Below are 18,926 nucleotides of genomic sequence, written 5' to 3' on the forward strand. Positions count from 1 at the left end.
AAAAAATGTATAAATTCTGAGGCTGAGAAAATTTTAAATAAAGTGTGTTTATACAGTGGTTTTGATGATGAGAATTCTAATTTAAATAGTATAGATAATTATTAATAAGCATACTTTGGCAAAAAATAAGGAATTCAATTATCCTAGCAAGTATAAATAGTGTAATAATGAATGAAAAAACAAATAAATGTTAGAATGATACGAAGAAAGCAACCCAGGAACAGAAATTATAAGTGCACGGTTTGAGCAAGCCAAAAAGAATAACTGATAACAGACCTTGACGTGGGCATTAAACTAATAAACTAGTATGCTTCGAAAGAAGAACGAAAAAATCGATAATGAGATGCTCAGGTCTGCCATAAGACTAAAGGTTATTACAAAATATCAGTGGGACTAAAAGAACTAAGATGTTAATATAGCTGGTCGCATCTTTAGAGCATTATGTTCAGGATTGCATTGACCAATTGATTGTCAAATTTTGACATTAAGACAAGGCGAATTAAGAAGAAGATTGAACAACTCATAATCAAAACAATTTACTCATACCATACAAGTGTTGAAAACGTACCACCACCTATATTTCAGCTCTCATAGATAATTCATAACTTTTTGTTAATCGTTTAATCACTTTCGGGATTAATCTTCGTTTTCAATATTATTACAATAAACAACTTATTTCAAATTTCAAATTCTTGTCCATAATCCTCTAAATTTCTTAAACTGCACTCTGGTATTCTAAAAAAACTCTTCAAAAATTCCGCTTTCTTTGTATGATACATTGCCAAACACTTGATGGAAACATCTTCATGGCGCAGTTTTTGTTCCATTGTTAGCAAACACTGTACCCATCTTGCGCACAGCTTTCTCATATCTAAATTTTTATATCATATGCGATGTAACGCACTTTTTGAAATGGCTCCGATTTTCTTCAACATTTCTGGAGTCGTCACTTCATTTGGTAGACCACTGCGACTCTGGTCTTCGTACGACCTCGTTTAAACTCTGTTACCCAATATTTCACTATGGATAACGAAGGAGCAATCTCACTCGCAGTAGAATCTAGTTCAGCTTTTATATTAGCTGAGCTATGGCCTTTCAAATAAAAGTATTGTATTAAATAAGAATTACCAATTTTTTTATGTTTAAAAATTTACTGAAAACGTTCACTATTTCTAATACTTATTCTACTTATTCTTATGGTACTTTTCAAGCAACTACGACTATCTCTATATCAGACCAGGTACTTCTGGGACCATCCTCATATTTTGAATAGTTTTAATTTATCGTCTTTTTTATTCAATATTCAATTTAACTTTATCAAATTTTATGGTACAAAATATTCTATTAGATACAATAAAATAAAAAGTATATCAATAAAAAAAATTACGCATTATATACTAATGCATAATGTATTATTTAAATATTCTAAAAAAATAATAATCTTCGTCTATATATGGTCTAGTTGTACAGACCTCAGTAGACAATGTCGAGAACCATGTTTTTCCGACGATGATGTATAAATTGAATTATTAAGGCCATAAAGTTTGCAATTTGTAACGTTTCGAACAACTTAATTTCAAACCATGACATTCATTCTTGCATGTATAATAAAAATTTTATTATCTTAAAAATATGGTTCATTTATGGAAAACAAAGCAGAAAATATTTCCCAAGAAAATAAATTTAAAAATGCCTCAATAATGATTTCAATTAGCGTTAATAGAATATCATATCAATATCCAAATTTTCTTACTGCCATTTTACAGAAGTTTAGCAAATTTCATTTATTGTGAAATGTATCGTATGTATATAAATAGCTTTAAGAGCGGGATGTTTTATTATAAAAACTTAACGAGAACAGAAATGAGACCGTCTAGTCGCTTCGTATGTACAATTGAAAAAGTTTGAGCAATTATCAAAAAGTCTTGTCGTTTTTTTGAAATGAGATCGAGACAAAACAAATTTTGTGTTTATGTGATACCTTAACCAGTATTCACAAATCTTAGTGTAGTGGAAAACGTGTTCACTATGAATATAACCAACTGTTCTAATAATAACTAATGCCACAAAGTATCCACAATTTTTTTCAATACAAATGTTCAGCGTCTGTGAAAACATCTCTTGTTTGTATATATTTAAGTTGAAGTAACCCTGGCAGAAATATTCTAATGGGAATGAATTTGATGACTAAAATTACCAAAAAACTTTTTATATCTATTAATCTTCTTGGTGGAAACATTTTCTAAATATTGCCTCACCTTCCATCGTTCTATGACGTATCATCCGTCCTGTTGTCTCTCATATGTAAGTCATCAAAAATATCAAATAATTATTTTATGAATAAAACGAATATTGATCCTATAGGACAGCGGGTCCTCCCAAAAAATAACTTAGAAAATGCAGGAAGTGACTCCGGAATGAAGTACTAATCGCAAAAACCATTTGTATTCCATGTTGTCTCTGATTACGAATCGGGAATTATTTTTTCCATCCTATGTGGTTGTAGGTACAGGGTGCGTGACCTTCCTTGAAAAGTATCCGATTTTCATGGCTCTAGTAGAGAAAAATTTGTTTGTTAACGTGTATTTTCAGTAGAAATATTCACTCATCAAATTAATATGTTGTTTCACAAAATCAATCCCTCTGCCATTAAAAAGCTGTTGAAGACTTTATTATAATGATATGAAATGTATTTAACTGTACTGTTTTCTACTATTTGTGCTACTTCGTCCAAAAAACTCGATTATTTTTTGTTACTAACAGACTCAATTTATGATTTAAATTCCATCGGAATACATTTCGTTCAATATCATTGACGTTCTTCCGCAACTTCCTCATTCGAGTGAGAATAATTGCAAGTCTTTATGAAATAAAAACATATTTCACATTATTTCATCCCTATTTTCCGCTAATATACATAACACTGCCTGTTCTTTCTCCAAAACTTCCTTATCCTTCCAGCATCCTTATGTAAACCATGTACATCGTGAATTAGTGCAGATTTCAACATTTGTATCGCTTGCTTTACGTCCATTGGACCCATAGATTTTAATGAAGAGAAGAAATTTCTAGATTAAATCATCCTTTGAAATTGTTGGAAAATTTATTCATGATTCTACATTATTAAACAAAATGATTCTGGTTACATAATTACTGTACAACTTGTTGATCTCCTTCGCACACTAAAATGTCAGGTAATAAGTATGCAAATTCATACAACTTATATCTATATAAAGATTATCAGTGCTTCGTTATTGACTCCTGCCAAACATTTAGCGAAAGTATCTCGAACAGATCAGACCCTTTACTATGTATTTGTGCAATAATATTTATTTTCACGTAAAATTCATGGTACTTATCTTAACCCTATATATCGATTACAATGAGTTATTTCAAAAAAAAATAGAATGAAACAAAAATTAAACTCATATTGAATGTACATTTTGAATAAGAAAATGTTTGAGTACATCAAAATACTTATTCAAACTGTGTTCCGAGATTGCGGATTCACTCACAAATAAACAACAGAGCAAAGTAAAAAAAGACTAATGAAAAAAAATATGAATCCACAATTTAACTCCCAAAACTACTATTATAAAGAAACGGTGTCGAGAGCATTGAATGGAGAGTATTTCAAAAAATATATCAATAACACTACACCAAAGTTCTTTTTCTCTAAGTTAAATATACTCCAAAAGTGAACATATGATTTCACTTCAATCCAATCAAAATAATTTTTTATAATACTAAGACTTGCTCATAGTTATCATCAACTTTAACGAGAACTTCTGAATATATTTCAAGTTTGTGGTATTTCTTAGAAGGATACAGTAAACGATAGACATCTTACATCTAACATCATCCTAAATCGCCTATATGATATTAGTTCTTGTAACAATTACCTTGTACTAGAGCTTTAAAAAGCAAAGCTCTCATTAACCTCTGAAGAACTGCGTCAATTCTAAAATCATCTGACACTAAAAGTAGCAAACTTTTATATTAAATATAATAGAAAACCTAATAGTGACAACTGAATATATGAGTAAGAATTATATTATTTCACTAGTAATAATTTTGAATGATAAAATAATTTCTGAGTTTTAAATTGAATATTTGTTAAATATTGTTTATTAGAATATTTCTCAAAACATTTTGATTATTGAAATGAGAACTAAAATCACTAATTTTTTATTTTACAATTTTCAGCCACTATAGACCATTATCAATGTCGGAAAATGTTTTGCAAGAAATGGAAAATAAAAGGTCATAGATTGATGTGTGTTATTTAACAATTTTTTTGTTTTTTGCAATTACTAACAAATTTACTGCGAGAAGTGACATTTTGATACAGCCATTATTTGAATGCACCATATTGATATCAGTTTTTTTTTGCTTATAATTTCAAAGTACGCACTTGGAGAAAAAATATTAGAACTACATTTATTTATAATCAAGAATGTATCTATATGGTACGTCTCTTTATAAAATGAACACCAATAATTTATCAATAGTTTGTTGTGGTTTGATCACCGGAATTTGAAGTTATTGTACTTAGAAAACGCGGTTATCATGCTTTCTAACGCTGAGTAAACCGGTAGAACGGTCACTTTTATGTCACAAACTCCAACAAAGCTCCTAATATGCTACAAAGGAGACGACTTATTATCGCAAACGCAATGGTTGTGCTTCAATCAATATATAGATGTTGTCTAAGATCATCATGCCATCTCCATGCTCTGTCCATGATAATTTCATCAACCTAAGATAAGCCCACATCTTGAAGGTTTCTAATCTTCGCAAAAAGACTGGGAATACAAAGCACTCGAATATCCGTGCTCTCAGCTCCAAGCTCAGATCGCGGCTACAAAGAAGCTTCTTGATCTTTATAAAAGATGGTCGGGCTTTTTCAATTCGAATCCTGATTTCTAAAGAGTAATCAAACGAGCAGTCAACAATTGTTGTTATACCCCTCGAATTTTCCATTATTTCGACTCGACACATACAGTTGTTTACTGGGCACTTCAGTTTTGGTGACAGTCTTCTTAACGATTCAGACTATATTCTCGACTAACTTTGGTGACACTATTCATTATATTTTGTAGAGCTTGCTTGTTTTCGGTGAGAAGTAGAGTGTCGACTGCATAACACAGATTATTCAGGGGAGTGTCGTTAAGTACTACTCCCGTGATCTCACTTTGGAGGGCTTTGGTGAAGATTTCTTCTGCATTAAAAGAAGTGATGAAATTACACACTCATGTCTGAGCACTAGCTTGATTTCAGTCAGTTTGAAATGAATGTGATCAGACCCGCTCATCACTAATTTACAAACCATTTGGAGTTGAACAAGTAGGTTTTCAGTATATTATCAATAATACTTTTGCGACGAGGAAATTTCGATAATTCTGTTAAATTTAAGGGATTACAACATAGATATTACGAGAAATTATCGTAAAAGTAGCTACACTGGACGTTAAATTCTAGTCTATTACGAAAGGTAGAGAATCGCCGAGACCGCATCATTATTCGTTTTTTGGAGCAAAATAATGAAAAATCTGCCGACATTTAAAACTCCAGCAATTCGGGGATGAGTGCTTTTCCAAGACTCAAGTATTAACGATAAGAACGCTGTAGAAAAACTCATTTTAGGAGACTGACAGAAAATTTCAGCCGGATGTGCGCCTAGACTTCCGAATTTTTAACAGAAATTCACACTCTTGGAATTTTGCACACGTCTTCTGCAGTGGTATGAAGAGAAAGGAGAAAATTTACTGCATCGAATATTCACAAGAAGCGAGACTTGAATATACCACTACATTATGAGAAATTAGCATATATGAAGTGAAGAAAGAAAGGAGTCCGCCAGTTGAGGCGAAGATTGTACTATCAGTAGCGAAAGTGTTATGTACCGTGTTTTAAGACATTAGAGGAGTAATTGATTGATTTTCTCACTGAACAACGAAGTATAAATGAGCAGTATTATAGTAATCTTCTAAAGAAACACGATAAAACCTGTCTACAATTCAAAACAACGCGATATTCCAATACGTAGTGTGATATTGCCGATAAGACAACTCCAGACCTCATAAAGCTCGGATTACGATGGAACCGTTGAACGAATTGGGCTAGAAATCACTGGAATATCCTTTTTCTAGTCCCAATTTGTCGCCATCTGACTACTATTTATTTGGTCTATTGAAAGAGGCACTTGGTGGACTGCGATTCGAAAGCAATGCAGCATCTTTTGTGTGCAAATGATTACGTGACAATCCAAGAGATTTTTACGAAAAAGGCATTCGAACGATTCCAGAGAAGTGACAAAAATGTGTACACTATGATGGAGACTATCTAGAAAACTGTAAAAAACCACAGCTCTGCAACTTATTAATAAAATTTTTCATAGCAAACTTCGGATTTATATTTGAACCACCCTCGTTAGGAATTGCTCTAGGGTATATTATTTGATTTGTATCTATTGTACGAGCTTTTCATATGAATCTGTGATATTTCATCAAAGTTTAGTTCAAGTTTATCAGTTACGTATTTAATAAGAAATTTATACCTTACGTTGATTATCAATGACATTTTGAATGAATATTTGTTTGTTTAGAACGAAGCATTCATAAACAATACACATATTTCATTTCGGCATCTTTCTCTTTATTCTCTACTGTATTTATTTCAACAGCAAAGTTTCTATACTGCATAGAAGATAAGAACCTGTAATTAAGTGCAACTTAAAAAAGTTTTCTGAACTTTAAAGCAGATATTTTTTTATACCTTCTGAGGATTCTATACCGCTTTTGTAAACTTTTTAAATTGTATCCGGTGCAAACTCAACAAAGTTTTAAATTGGAAGTAAATGAAATTAAGATGAACAAATATATCCAATTAATTTGAACTTTGTATTCTTGTCAACAACAGTTTTATATTTTTCTAGTTACATTACTTGGAGTTGTTTTTATAAGAGGCAATCCAAAAATCGGTTCGGTATCACGATCGTATTGTTTATCACCCGTATACATTCATAGAAAGCGATAGATAGACCAAGTTATGCAGCAAAAATTAGAGGATTATTATAAAAAATTATAAATTAATTGGCGTATTCATTCTGAAAAATTTGGATTGAGGATTGTCATTCCTTGTAATGTTTGGCAAAAATCCACTGTAACCAGTAGATCGCCTGACAACAGCTCTGCAGTTGTATGAAATGATAAGGGTGTAGCTGCTTCTCCACCACGTAATTGCAGAAGAAGTATTTGTTTGTTAGCCATATTCCTTACGTTATTTGTTGGATCTTAATCAATTAAAATAAAAATGGTATTTTCTTAATTGATAATTCGTGTTTTCCTTGGTCTACCAGAATTCTAATATTATGTTCTTTTTGTGGTCTCACATTCCCACGTCGTTCAATGTATTTTTATTTGGTAGGTCCTCAATACCCGCCCAAGGTTAATAACATAACGAAGTATTTGATAATTGAGTTGGTTATGATCAACAATATCTAATTTTACTAGCACCAAAGTTTAAAAAATCTAATTATTGTTAACTTATCCTCATAACTATCAAACAATAAAATGAAAAAAAAAATGAATATATACCAATTAATTGATTCTTGTTAAACGTTACAAGAAAGAAGAACCTTTAATCCCAATGTTTTAACATTTATCCGTTTAGTCGATGAAGTCTCATTTACGCAAATTCATATGATGCATATTAATTAATAAGTATAGTAAGTTACAACTGTATCATTTATTTATACCAGCATTGATTATAATTTCATAATTTTCATATCATTCGGAAACACAACACAGGGTCGAGTTTTATCAAGAGTATCTTGATGTGAAATTGTTTGATGTTCAAGTTTAGTTCAAATTAAAAATCGTATAAGTAGAACTTTCTATGAGAGTCAAATATAAACAAATTCATGGGATTTGAAAGCTTCCAAAAAATATTCGTACCAAAAGCTCATTACAATTTTGCAAATTTACCAAACTTAATTTATTTTTGAATTTTTACCTACTCTAGTGACGAGGACACCTTTTTTTAAATACTCCGTATAATACAAAAGAAAACCTTACAAAAAAATGAATACACCAGATGAGAAACTCAATTTTCAATAACCATGAAGTGACATGCAATCGATAAAAAATCTTGGCGAATCGCGGAAACGTGACTAAGATTGATGAATCAGAAGTGGATATGACTTCTTTTATGACCAGTTGGTTGAAATTGCATGCAATTTTTGTACTGTTATCGTCGGTTTTAAGCCTCAATATTTATACATTTTATATGATTTTGTTATTTATTAGATACTTGTACAGAGATTTGAGAAAATTCAATGTTTATTTCTAATCAAATAATTTCGGAACACTACATTTTTCAAAGTTTAACTGGCAAACTATCAATTTGTTGCGTTACTTTGAATATCACATTTCTCAAAATTTTCACTTCTAAGACCATTATAAACGATTTTCTTTCGCTCTTTATCAAAATTGAAAACTTGCATAATTTTAGATCAATTAATAGATCCCTTACACCTTGAATATCAAAATAAAAATATTTTTCAACCACAAAATATTTTTTTCTTAGTTGTTTCACTTCCATAATACGCAGCAATCATCAATTAAATAATTCGTAGCATCATTACATTTATAAAGTAGATACATTTTACTTAAGTCTTTTTTAGTCATTTTATCGAATTTCAATGTGAATTCTTCAGTACCTACATTATCTCTTTTACTGAATTTGAAATTAGTGTTTTGTTTTGCAAAAGAAAGTTTTCCCTGTGCTATGTGATAAAATTCTCAGACCCTTTTATAACCTAGAGACTAATGATGCTTATTTTTCAAATTTTGCGATTGTTCTTCCAAAACACCCACACACTTGCACGTGTAAGAAAGCTAGACCCTTTATGCATCCACCTGGATAAATCCGCTGATGGATGCGAAAGAGGACATTCCACCACCTCTGTCATTCTGACAGTTTTTCATCCTCGTTTGCGTCACAGTTTCGCGCGTAGACTCCTTTCTATCCTCTAAGCTCTATATTCTGAGAGATCTTTTTTTTTCTTCTTCAGTCCGTTTAAGAGTTAGCCTGTGGGCCATACACTCTTGTCTTCTTAATTATCTGGGCATCTGAATGTGTGTGTTTTCGCTGTCTTGGATGAACCCTTTACAACCTCCCTCGGGAAGATTTAATCTGAGTAGTCCTTCCCCTTCTTTACAGCTGGCCCTGATGTGTAACTCGGCACTTGCTTATGAAGTGCGTAGTTACCTTGTCAGGGTGTGTCCTCTTGTGAGTTTATATTAAAAAAACATGTTTTTTACGACCTCCTTTATAATATTCACGGTTTTTCATTCATTTGCATTCATAAAGATTGTAATTTCTAAATCGGTCAAAAAGAGTGAAAGAAAGTACAGTAGCGGCTACTTTTTATACGCTTTTGGGAGAGACATATGTCCGGTTCTCTTGATTGAAAGCTAGAAATATGCAAACTTGAGGAATATGAAATTTCAATGAAAAATTTTGGATTTTTTTGGCAATGTTTGGATCCTATAAAATCGAGAACATGATTTAAATCTATGCATTTGGTGTTTAATTCATTATCAATGATTCACTATAATTGGTGGTATTACATGGATATCCCCAGTCGGTAGGACAAAAAATCAAATCGATTTATGAGATATATATGTGAGAAACATGTTAAAGCTATTAAAGACTGTAGTGCCTTTAGCGGAGCAGGCCCCAATAGTGACCACTCATTGGTCGTAACAATACTCAAACAAAAACTTCCGATAAGTCATAAAATTGAGTCTGAATGGAGATATGACGTTAAAATACTGAAATAAAAAATGTAGCACATCAATTTGAAATATAGGGGGAAGGATAACTGAAAAAATAATCAATTGAAAAGGAATGGAGAAAGATTCAGAAGGCGAAAAGAAAAATGGCTTGATGATGAGTGCACAGCAGACCTCAATGACAAAAATAAATCAATGCTGAGAAGAGGCAATTATAGAAGAAAAAAGCAGAAAATGCGAAGATAGGAAAAAAATTACAAAACGTATCTGCAGAAAATAAATGAGGCAACAACTAGAAAAACACTAATGACAAATGAAAGGTCAATGTCATAATTCACAGAATAACAAATTTTTGTATACAAATTAACAATGTTGGAGATGTGTCTCAAAAGAAGACACCCAATACTTTTCCAGTAAGACCAGGACCAAAACCTGGGAGGCCAAAACTTCAAGATCACGTAAGCTAGATCAGCCCAACCCAGCCTGGTCTTGTTTTACCTATCACTAGTCGTAATTACAAGCAGGGCTGAAGATGAAGTTGGCTAAAACTTCTGATTTTGATGATGGGGTAGATAGAATATTTTGAAACTTTTAGAGTCATTTCTATTATATATTACTGTATTCCTTCTACTAGATACATACTATTTATAAACACTGTAATATAAATAATACCACGCTACTTAAATTCATATACTTAATGGAAATGGAAAGCTGCCGATAAAAATTAAGAAAAGTTGCCAATTTCCTAGCAAAAAGAGAAAACACGAATACCATTATGGAAGTAACAATATTGTATTAACTAATTTCCGTTTCTGAATCACCTCCAATAAGTTCTTTCAAAATACTACGATATTATATAAAAATCGGTTAGTCCAAACTTAAACCTTGTACTCAAAGCTTTAGTGATATATTTTCGCACGAATCATTAACATTGATAGAGATTAATGAAAAAAAAACCACAAGGTCAATCTGATAACTCCTGATACATTTAAAAATAGTAATTACCTAGCAAGTGAATAATGCGAACCGCCGTTGTGTTAAAGAAAAAATAAAGAATGAAGAAAAATGTAGGTAATCAGAATCTCAACACTACACGCAAGGAAAGCATGGTTGTGGGTTGAGGAACAGTATAATACACGTTTGTGTATTTAAAATGAATATCTTACAGCTAATAATAACATACTGACCAAAGTGATAAGCAAGTGATAGATACATCATCGATATATCTGCAAAGTCCTTTTAAGGAGATTGAAAAATCAATTGAAGTAGCTTGAACCCCAGTCTAATGCTTTTTTGAATTTCTGATAGGATAAAGGTCGTGAGAGATAGGACAATTTAAAAGTACTTTAAATCTCGAGAATGATACTTTATGAATATAGAGTAAAAAAATTTTATAATATAACATTGAATAATAGAACATATATATTCAAAATAACAAATTTTTTTATCATTTCAATTATTCAGCAAGCAACGGTCCTGTATATGGTAATAATATTATAAATAAAACTTTGCACGTCATTCGTAACAAACGAATGACGTCCACCACGATCTTTATCGTGTCCTTATTTTTCATTTTTTAGTACACTTTTAATTCTTTATAAAGTGTGGTTTGCAAAGAATTATATTTCATATTTTTATATATTTTCCAATTATTAATTTAGAAGAAGTTGCAGTGCAAGTTTTTTCATAAAAATGTAGTCGAAATCGGATTGAAGTATGAAAACCCGCTACGCTAACTTTTCTACCTTTGAGAGCATATATTTTTAAAATCATGAATATTAGAGTAATTTGGAAAACAACATTTGTACCATACAGACAGAGGGAGTTCAATTGATCATCCTAAATAGCGTTGTAAAAAGCATGAAAAGCAGAGCTAATTGATGTATGATTATCAATATTCAAACAAAGGGAAATATATATAATATAAAAGGAAGGAAACGTCATTGAGGCAATTGCAAGTCGTTTTAATAGGTTGGATTTGTAAGATTCAGCATTCCAGTTGAATTAATGTGTAACATATTAATATTAAAGTCCATTTGTTGAAGAAAACTAGTAAACCAAAACACTTGATCAGGGATGAAAACGGCCAAACTGATCATTTAATAAATATATAATGTAAACGTGTATAGGATTTTATTGCTAACACCTAATACAGAAATAAAAAAATGTGTATCAAACATTGAAATAAAATCTTCATTTTCTTCCTTAATAGACACATTTTCTTATTTCTCATCAGATGACATTCAGCTTCCACTGGCGTCTACATTTATAAAAAAGGGTTCAACTTGTACATCAATGTCAATATCAATATTTCTTCTTTCTTCATCATCGAGCATAATCTCTACTTCACCTGATAACCTTAATAATTACTTTGTGAATGTAGCCAATAATTTTTCGAATTCTATAACCCCTTCTCATGCTCCGCTTTCATATCTCCCTGATGCTAACTTACACAGCTTTCTCTTTATGTCCGTAGTTTTAGCACAGCTTCGCAGTATAATTGATGACTTAAATTAAAAATGTTTTCGAATCCACTCGATTGCATATTTAATCACCTACCACTAATTAACGTTTCATTTCAAAATGGCACTTTTCCCAATTGCCTTAAGACGGCTATAATTATATCTCTGCATAATAAAAGAGATGAAAATCAAGCATCGAAATATCGCCCAATCGCACTCCTTCCCATGTTATTTAAGATCATAGAAAGATTGCTTAAAAAGAGGCTTTTATCATTTCTGTTCAAATATAAAATACTTACTATCCATCAATTTGGGTTTTTAAGTAACAAATCCACAAATGATGTTATATTCCCCCGCCTTATTAATGTGTACTCTAGCCTATACAGTCATCACTCCTCTGCAACAACTTTTTGTAATTTTTCTAAGGTTTTCGATTGTGTTAATCATAATATTTTTATCAAAAAATTGCAGTACTACCGTTTCAGGGGAACACCTCTCGCATAGTTAAAGTCGTACCTTACCAACAAAAGTCAGCTTGTAAGGGTTGATACAATGATGTCAGCTTGCCAACCAATAGAATGTGGAGTGTCTCAAGGCTCAGTACTAGGCACTATTTTGTTTCTTCTGTTTATAAACGACAGGGTCAATCTAGACATCAGTGGTAAAATTTTTCTATTTGCAGGGCACGGCATTTCATAGGACCATATCTAGTGACCTAATTACCCTTAAATCATAGAGCGATACTAATTTTTTCTGTCTCAATGTTCCTAAAACCAAAGTTCTATCATACAAAAATACATTGCAGCATTTTTTATCAAACAACACCACCATAAACGTTGTTGAATCTGTGAAATTCTTAGTGCTGTTGTAGACAATTCCTTGAAATGGGAGTTACACATTGCTGCCTTATCTAAAAAATTAAGTGTCACCTGTTATGCGCTGAAATTACTTTCCAAAGAACTGAACTTATCCACCTTCTTAACAGTCTATTATGCTCTTATTGAGACGCATCTCAGATATGCCCTTCCCTTCTGGGGTACGTGTGGTGCGACTCAATTTGAGCGAATGCTCAAACTGCAAATAGAGCTGTTAGATATTTACAGGGCTCACTGCATGAACTTCTTTAAAAGATTAAAAATTATGACTCGTCTTTCCTTATTCATCTTTGAATCCGATTGCCTAATTCATAAGTAAGGTTCTCCAATTTCAGAAATATCGTTGCACGGCTATCCACTCAAGAGCGCCGATCACGACCTTTAACTACCTACTCCACGTTCGATTAGCTAAGGGCTCAGTATTTTACAATGTAGAAAAAATGCACAATCACTTGCCAATTGACATAAAATCGATATCGTCCTTTCACGCATTCCGCAATAATTTGAGAGCATATTTCCTGGAATTCTATTCTAATAATAATATTTAATTTCAGTTTTATTCTGTATATTGAAATTTTATTCTATTTGTATCTTTATTTAATTGTTTTTATGTTTTTATAAGCTTTTGTCTACAAATTGTGATAATTTTTTGACAATCAAGCATTTCTCTTTCATTCTCCCTCTCTCTATTTCAAATTTTGCTTTCAGCCTATTCCTGGACATGTTGAATACACTTTTTTCCTCTTATCAGTGTATTTATTTGTATAGAGCCATAAAAATATTCATTTGTTTTATTTTCTGCTGCAACATATTGTTTCACATTTGCCCAGATCAACTCAATGGGATTGAATTCAGAATAGTAGGACGCTTATCGTAAAATGGTTTTGTTGCGGCTATCTCATCAATTACGTTTTAGTTATACTTATTTTTAAGCTCTTTGACAATTTGTAAAAGCTATGTCTTAACTATCGTATCATCAAAATCGATATTTTTAGAAGTAAGCCATTTTTTAATACCTGCTTCACTTGTAGCCCTTGTTTGAAATTTTTCAAATTTCCTCGTGTGATACGAAGCATTGTCTAATACGACAACAAAGTTCTCTTCAAGCTTCGGTAGAGTTTTCGAAAACCAATTTTCAGAAAAGATCCCCCCCATCTTCTCGTGATAGTCCCCTGTTTTTTTTTTCGATTCAAATACTCATAAAAATTCTCATAAAGTATCTGCGTTTTCTGATAATAAACTGCTTCTTCCTCGATTTTTATATTGAATTCCCATTTCTTTTGATAAATTATAAAATGTTGATCTTTCAAATTCCGGCAAGTCCTTACCTTCATTAACTACTCTTAGAACTTTATCCACTGCAGGTAACTCATTTTGAAAGAAAAATCTTCTGATGGCGCTCTTATCGAAATCATCGATTGAATTGCAAATTTTTTTTGGGTCAGCCACTAAATGATTGGCTGTATACTCACGAAGGATTCGGTAGACACTTGAACAAGATATTCCCGAAATATTGGACGTTTAAGAAGTAACGTCATCAACAGTCTTGTCATCATTCCCTTCCATTTCATTTTCATAAATATTCCCAATAATTTGTTTTTCGCTAGCTTTAAAATAAAGATTTTTAGTTCTCTTCTTAGGCGGAGTATGGCTAATTTCAACAACTTTATCATCAATCTCCGTGTCAGAGATGTTCAAGAAAATTGAGGAACAGACAAATACAAACAATCTCACTGCAGTATGATATTACGTTGCCGTTCTTGTACTACACCTTATCTACCGACTTCTGCAGCGTTGCAGAACTCGCTTCTCCCACGCGGAGATATATGTAATATATTATGGTTCCTCTGATTTGGACCAATAACGATACCGCGCCACATTTGCTCGGGATGTTCACGTAATGATCACGCACTGATCATTATTTCGGTTTACCAATTTTCTTCGATAGACTTTAGAACTATTCGGTGCTATTCAAAAGTCGATCTTCTCTCTTATTTTTGAAACGTTTTTTACAAACCAGCCCCAGAAGGTGCTAGAAAATTACAATTACTACGCTAGTTCTATTATCACCAATAGATAGGTGACGAATAACACACATGTCGTGTGAGAAAAGTACTTTCAGTCCTTCTCGTCGACGTAGCCATAACATACCCAACAAACACCAGAAGAAACAGATGTGGCACAGCGAAAATATGGACGAAGTCTCAGTTATTATGTAAACATCGCCAAACTGATATTACTAAAAAACACCTTGGATGATATACAGAAGGTTAGTTTAGCACTGCTGTGCTGTGTGAGCATCTAGTGACAAAAAAAGTATCATTGATGTTCAACATTTCGGAACCTGTATCTGATATGTAGAAGTGTATGGAGATGTATCACCTCTTTTTCTAAACTCCATGGTTTACTTTGAAGAACGTAACCAATTGACAAATATCGTACGATTGTTCATTATAATGAATTTACAGACTAATAGATCATTACATGTACGCTACTGAATGAATATATATCAAGATTTTTACGACTCTTTCCTGAATCAGAAACTTTGCATGCAGAGGCTTCTTTAATTACATGGAACGTTCGCCATAGCATCTCTGTATAGTAGTGAACAAGTTATGGGTGTACATTTTTAATGAAAATTGGGAAATAAAACATGACGAATAATAAGAATATCGTTTGGATACAACATACAACAAATATATAGGATGGTGTCCCGAATAAATTGATAGAGAAATAATTAGGAGACAATTCTTATTTAACCTTTATCATTGTTATTTTATACATGTCATTTCGTAAGTATACTCTATCAAAATATGTCCGAGAAAACGCAAAGGATAAAATATGAATAATGTTGAATAGGATACTCTTGAATGACAGTAAACACTAAAAAAAATAGAAGATGAAATGAGTGAAGAACGATACTTTTCCAATTATATTTTTACCGACTATTACCAAACTTAACTTCCATGAAACTAACCTGCTTGTATTTTTTATACAAATCAATAGAACTTTTAGGTCTTGACGATTTTTCTTTTACAGTCATCACATTCCAGTTCGGTTAGAAGCGTCACCGAAAGCGCAACCTGAACGCCTACAATATGTCACTTGGTTAGGAGACACCACGTCATTATTAATAGTATTTAATAACGACATTTACCATAGAAAATCCCCTACAGATGAATCTGATACCAGGATAACCTTTACGGGTCAACCGGATATTATCTACAACGGGATTCCAGATTGGTTATACCAAGGTAAGTATATCCAAATGATGGACGCGCATTATTTGTTGTAGTATTCAGAACAATGGTTCTGGTTGGATTAAAGAGTGAATTTCTGAATCACTTCGTTTTCTATCCAGACATTTTTTTAAAGTTTGAGGACAGATAGGAATCGGTGAATGGCGGAGAATGAGTAGTCTCAATGTTGTGATGTTACAAAACTTTGTTCTCCAACTAATGCGAATTCTAAAAGACTGTGACCATCACCTTGTAGGCGAAGAAGTATTCATTGCTGCTCCTGTATTTTGCTTTCTGATTTATGAAGATGCATTCACTCCTAAGAACATGGAAGTTTCTTAACGGATCGAATTTTTGAATGTCCTTTCTTATAATTGCGTCACACGAGTACCATTTGTGAAAAACTTCATGCTTTCAGACTCTATGTACTTTTCTCGTAAGTCAATCCACCGATTCGACCATACTTGGATGCTTATACAATACAAATAGTTTTTTGTTTGTTCTTCTGTACACTATATTTTCTTTTATTCCACCATAAATCTTTCTGAACATTTCACGTTCCCATATTTCAGTTAATTTTGCGTTCTTTTGTTTATTCTTCATGCTATTTTTTCTATTTCCTTCTCTTCGTCTCCTTTATTTGTGATACTGACTCCCAAATATTCGATTTCAGTTTTTCTATTGTGTAGTTGTTATTTCCATTACATTATACAGGGAGAGCCAGGAAGCTTTGCGAATTTAAAAAAAAAAATAATAATAAAAAAACTAAATATAATCCACACACAATTTTTTTATTTGCATTTCTTAAAAAAAACATCATGTAGGTGTGCACCATCGCGCTGCAAACACTCCTCGAATCTAAATCTCCAATTCATAAAAACTTGCTGGCACATTGCGCGGATAATAGCTGCTATTTCTTGTCGGATATTGCTCCTAAACTGATTAAACGTGACTGTGTTATTGGAGTAGACTCTACTTTTCTAGTATCACCACATAAAAAAATCCGGTGGTGTTAGGTGCGGACTTCTACGCGACCATGCAATGTCACCTCAGCGAGATATCAGTTTCCCAGCAAACCTTTTGTTTACGACCGCCAAAGAGGCATTAGAAGTATGACATATTGCGCCATCTAGTTAAAACCATGTCGTACGATTGTAGGCTTCAAATCGTTGCAGTTGCAGAAATAAAAAATCTCTTAAAATGACTATGTATCATTTAGAATTTACAGGGACAGGTTGCCCCTGTTGATTTTGAAGGAAATAGGGTCCAATAATTCCGTGCGCTGATATGGCCGCCCAAACGGTTACTTTCGGCAAATTCAGAGGCTTTTGGTGTTTTGCACGTGGGTTCCCTACAACCCAGTAACGGCAATTCTGTCTACTGACATGCCCATTTAAATGAAAATATACTTCGTCGGGGAACAGAATATTTTTAAAACTCTGAAAGCGTTCCAAGATTATTCCAATAAAAACTTGTCTTGAAATTAAATATTTGGCTCTAATTTCTTCACAAGTTGAATTTCAAATCAGATCTTTCGACAAAATGCGCCGCAAAGATGTTCTGGATACCACAAGTTCGGCTGATCGCTAGCGAATCGATAGACCAGGATTACGTTGAGCTGAATCTCTAACTTGTTGAATTGTGTCTTCCGTTCTTGTTGATCTTGGGCGTCCCGTACACTTCTGATTGAGAGCCGAACCAGTAGCTTAGAACTTTCTGACACTTTCCCTCGGACACTGATTTATGTCATGTAATCCAAACTCACGTCGAAACAAACGCCGAGAAGAGAGCACTAATCGCCATTTTTTAAATAATGTTTAATGCACGTTACGCTCCGGTGAAGTGGTTTATCGCGACTAAATTTCCGAGAACCGAGATACTCATCCCCACCACTAGCGCAGCTCTCATAACGTTCAAACGCAAGAGAGTTTGTAAAATCTTACACCTTTCTGGTCCACCCTGTATAATAATATCGATTTTATTATTGTCTATTGATGTTTATGTCTATAAATTAATTATTTGCTTTTTATACCACTTCCTCTTAGTAAAAATTCCTGAACTCAGCTAAGAGTTGTGGATAATGGGTCTTCTTGTCTTTTTCTACCTCAAATTGGTTAGAAATACTGCTCTCTAAAGTGAATGTACTTTCCGATTGTCATTTTCACTAGTCTCCTCAATTCGCGTGATATAATTAACTTTTCCAATGATTTGCTTAAGTTTTATTTTCTGTGACATATCAAAAAAATTTACTTGGATCACATTTGAAAATGTCCAAACAATGGTTTGCATTATCAATGTGACCGAGCTTTTGTTCAGTATTAAACAATCGCAGCATCCACCTTAACAAGAGCTTTTTCATATGTGACCTTTTATTGCAAAATGGTTTCCCCATATGAAAATTATTGTGTGTATCAGATGATCTTTCGAAATAGACTTATGGCTGATGATTATTGAATATAAATGGAATAAATATAAATATTTTGAAGTTTAAGGAACCTATTCAAAATATATGTACGAAACAATTCTGATACCCATCCTATATCACTCAAT

At 32.7% G+C, this 18,926-nt stretch overlaps 1 protein-coding gene across 10 annotated transcripts in view; it reads left to right on the forward strand.

Moving 5' to 3' along the window:
- LOC130904175 (dipeptidyl aminopeptidase-like protein 6) overlaps positions 1-18,926 on the forward strand; it is a 214,741-nt gene that overhangs the window by 153,864 nt on the left and 41,951 nt on the right. For 6 of the 10 annotated variants that reach the window (XM_057816775.1, XM_057816777.1, XM_057816774.1 and 3 more), the window contains 2 exons: positions 4,207-4,263; positions 16,177-16,391. In XM_057816775.1, the coding sequence (XP_057672758.1) occupies positions 4,207-4,263; positions 16,177-16,391 (272 nt within the window). The remainder of the gene's footprint in view (positions 1-4,206; positions 4,264-16,176; positions 16,392-18,926) is intronic. The other 4 variants (XM_057816780.1, XM_057816778.1, XM_057816781.1 and 1 more) reach the window with 1 other exon arrangement.

The sequence above is a fragment of the Diorhabda carinulata genome, chromosome 2 (genome assembly GCF_026250575.1).
Source record: "Diorhabda carinulata isolate Delta chromosome 2, icDioCari1.1, whole genome shotgun sequence".
NCBI classification, from domain to species: domain Eukaryota; kingdom Metazoa; phylum Arthropoda; class Insecta; order Coleoptera; family Chrysomelidae; genus Diorhabda; species Diorhabda carinulata.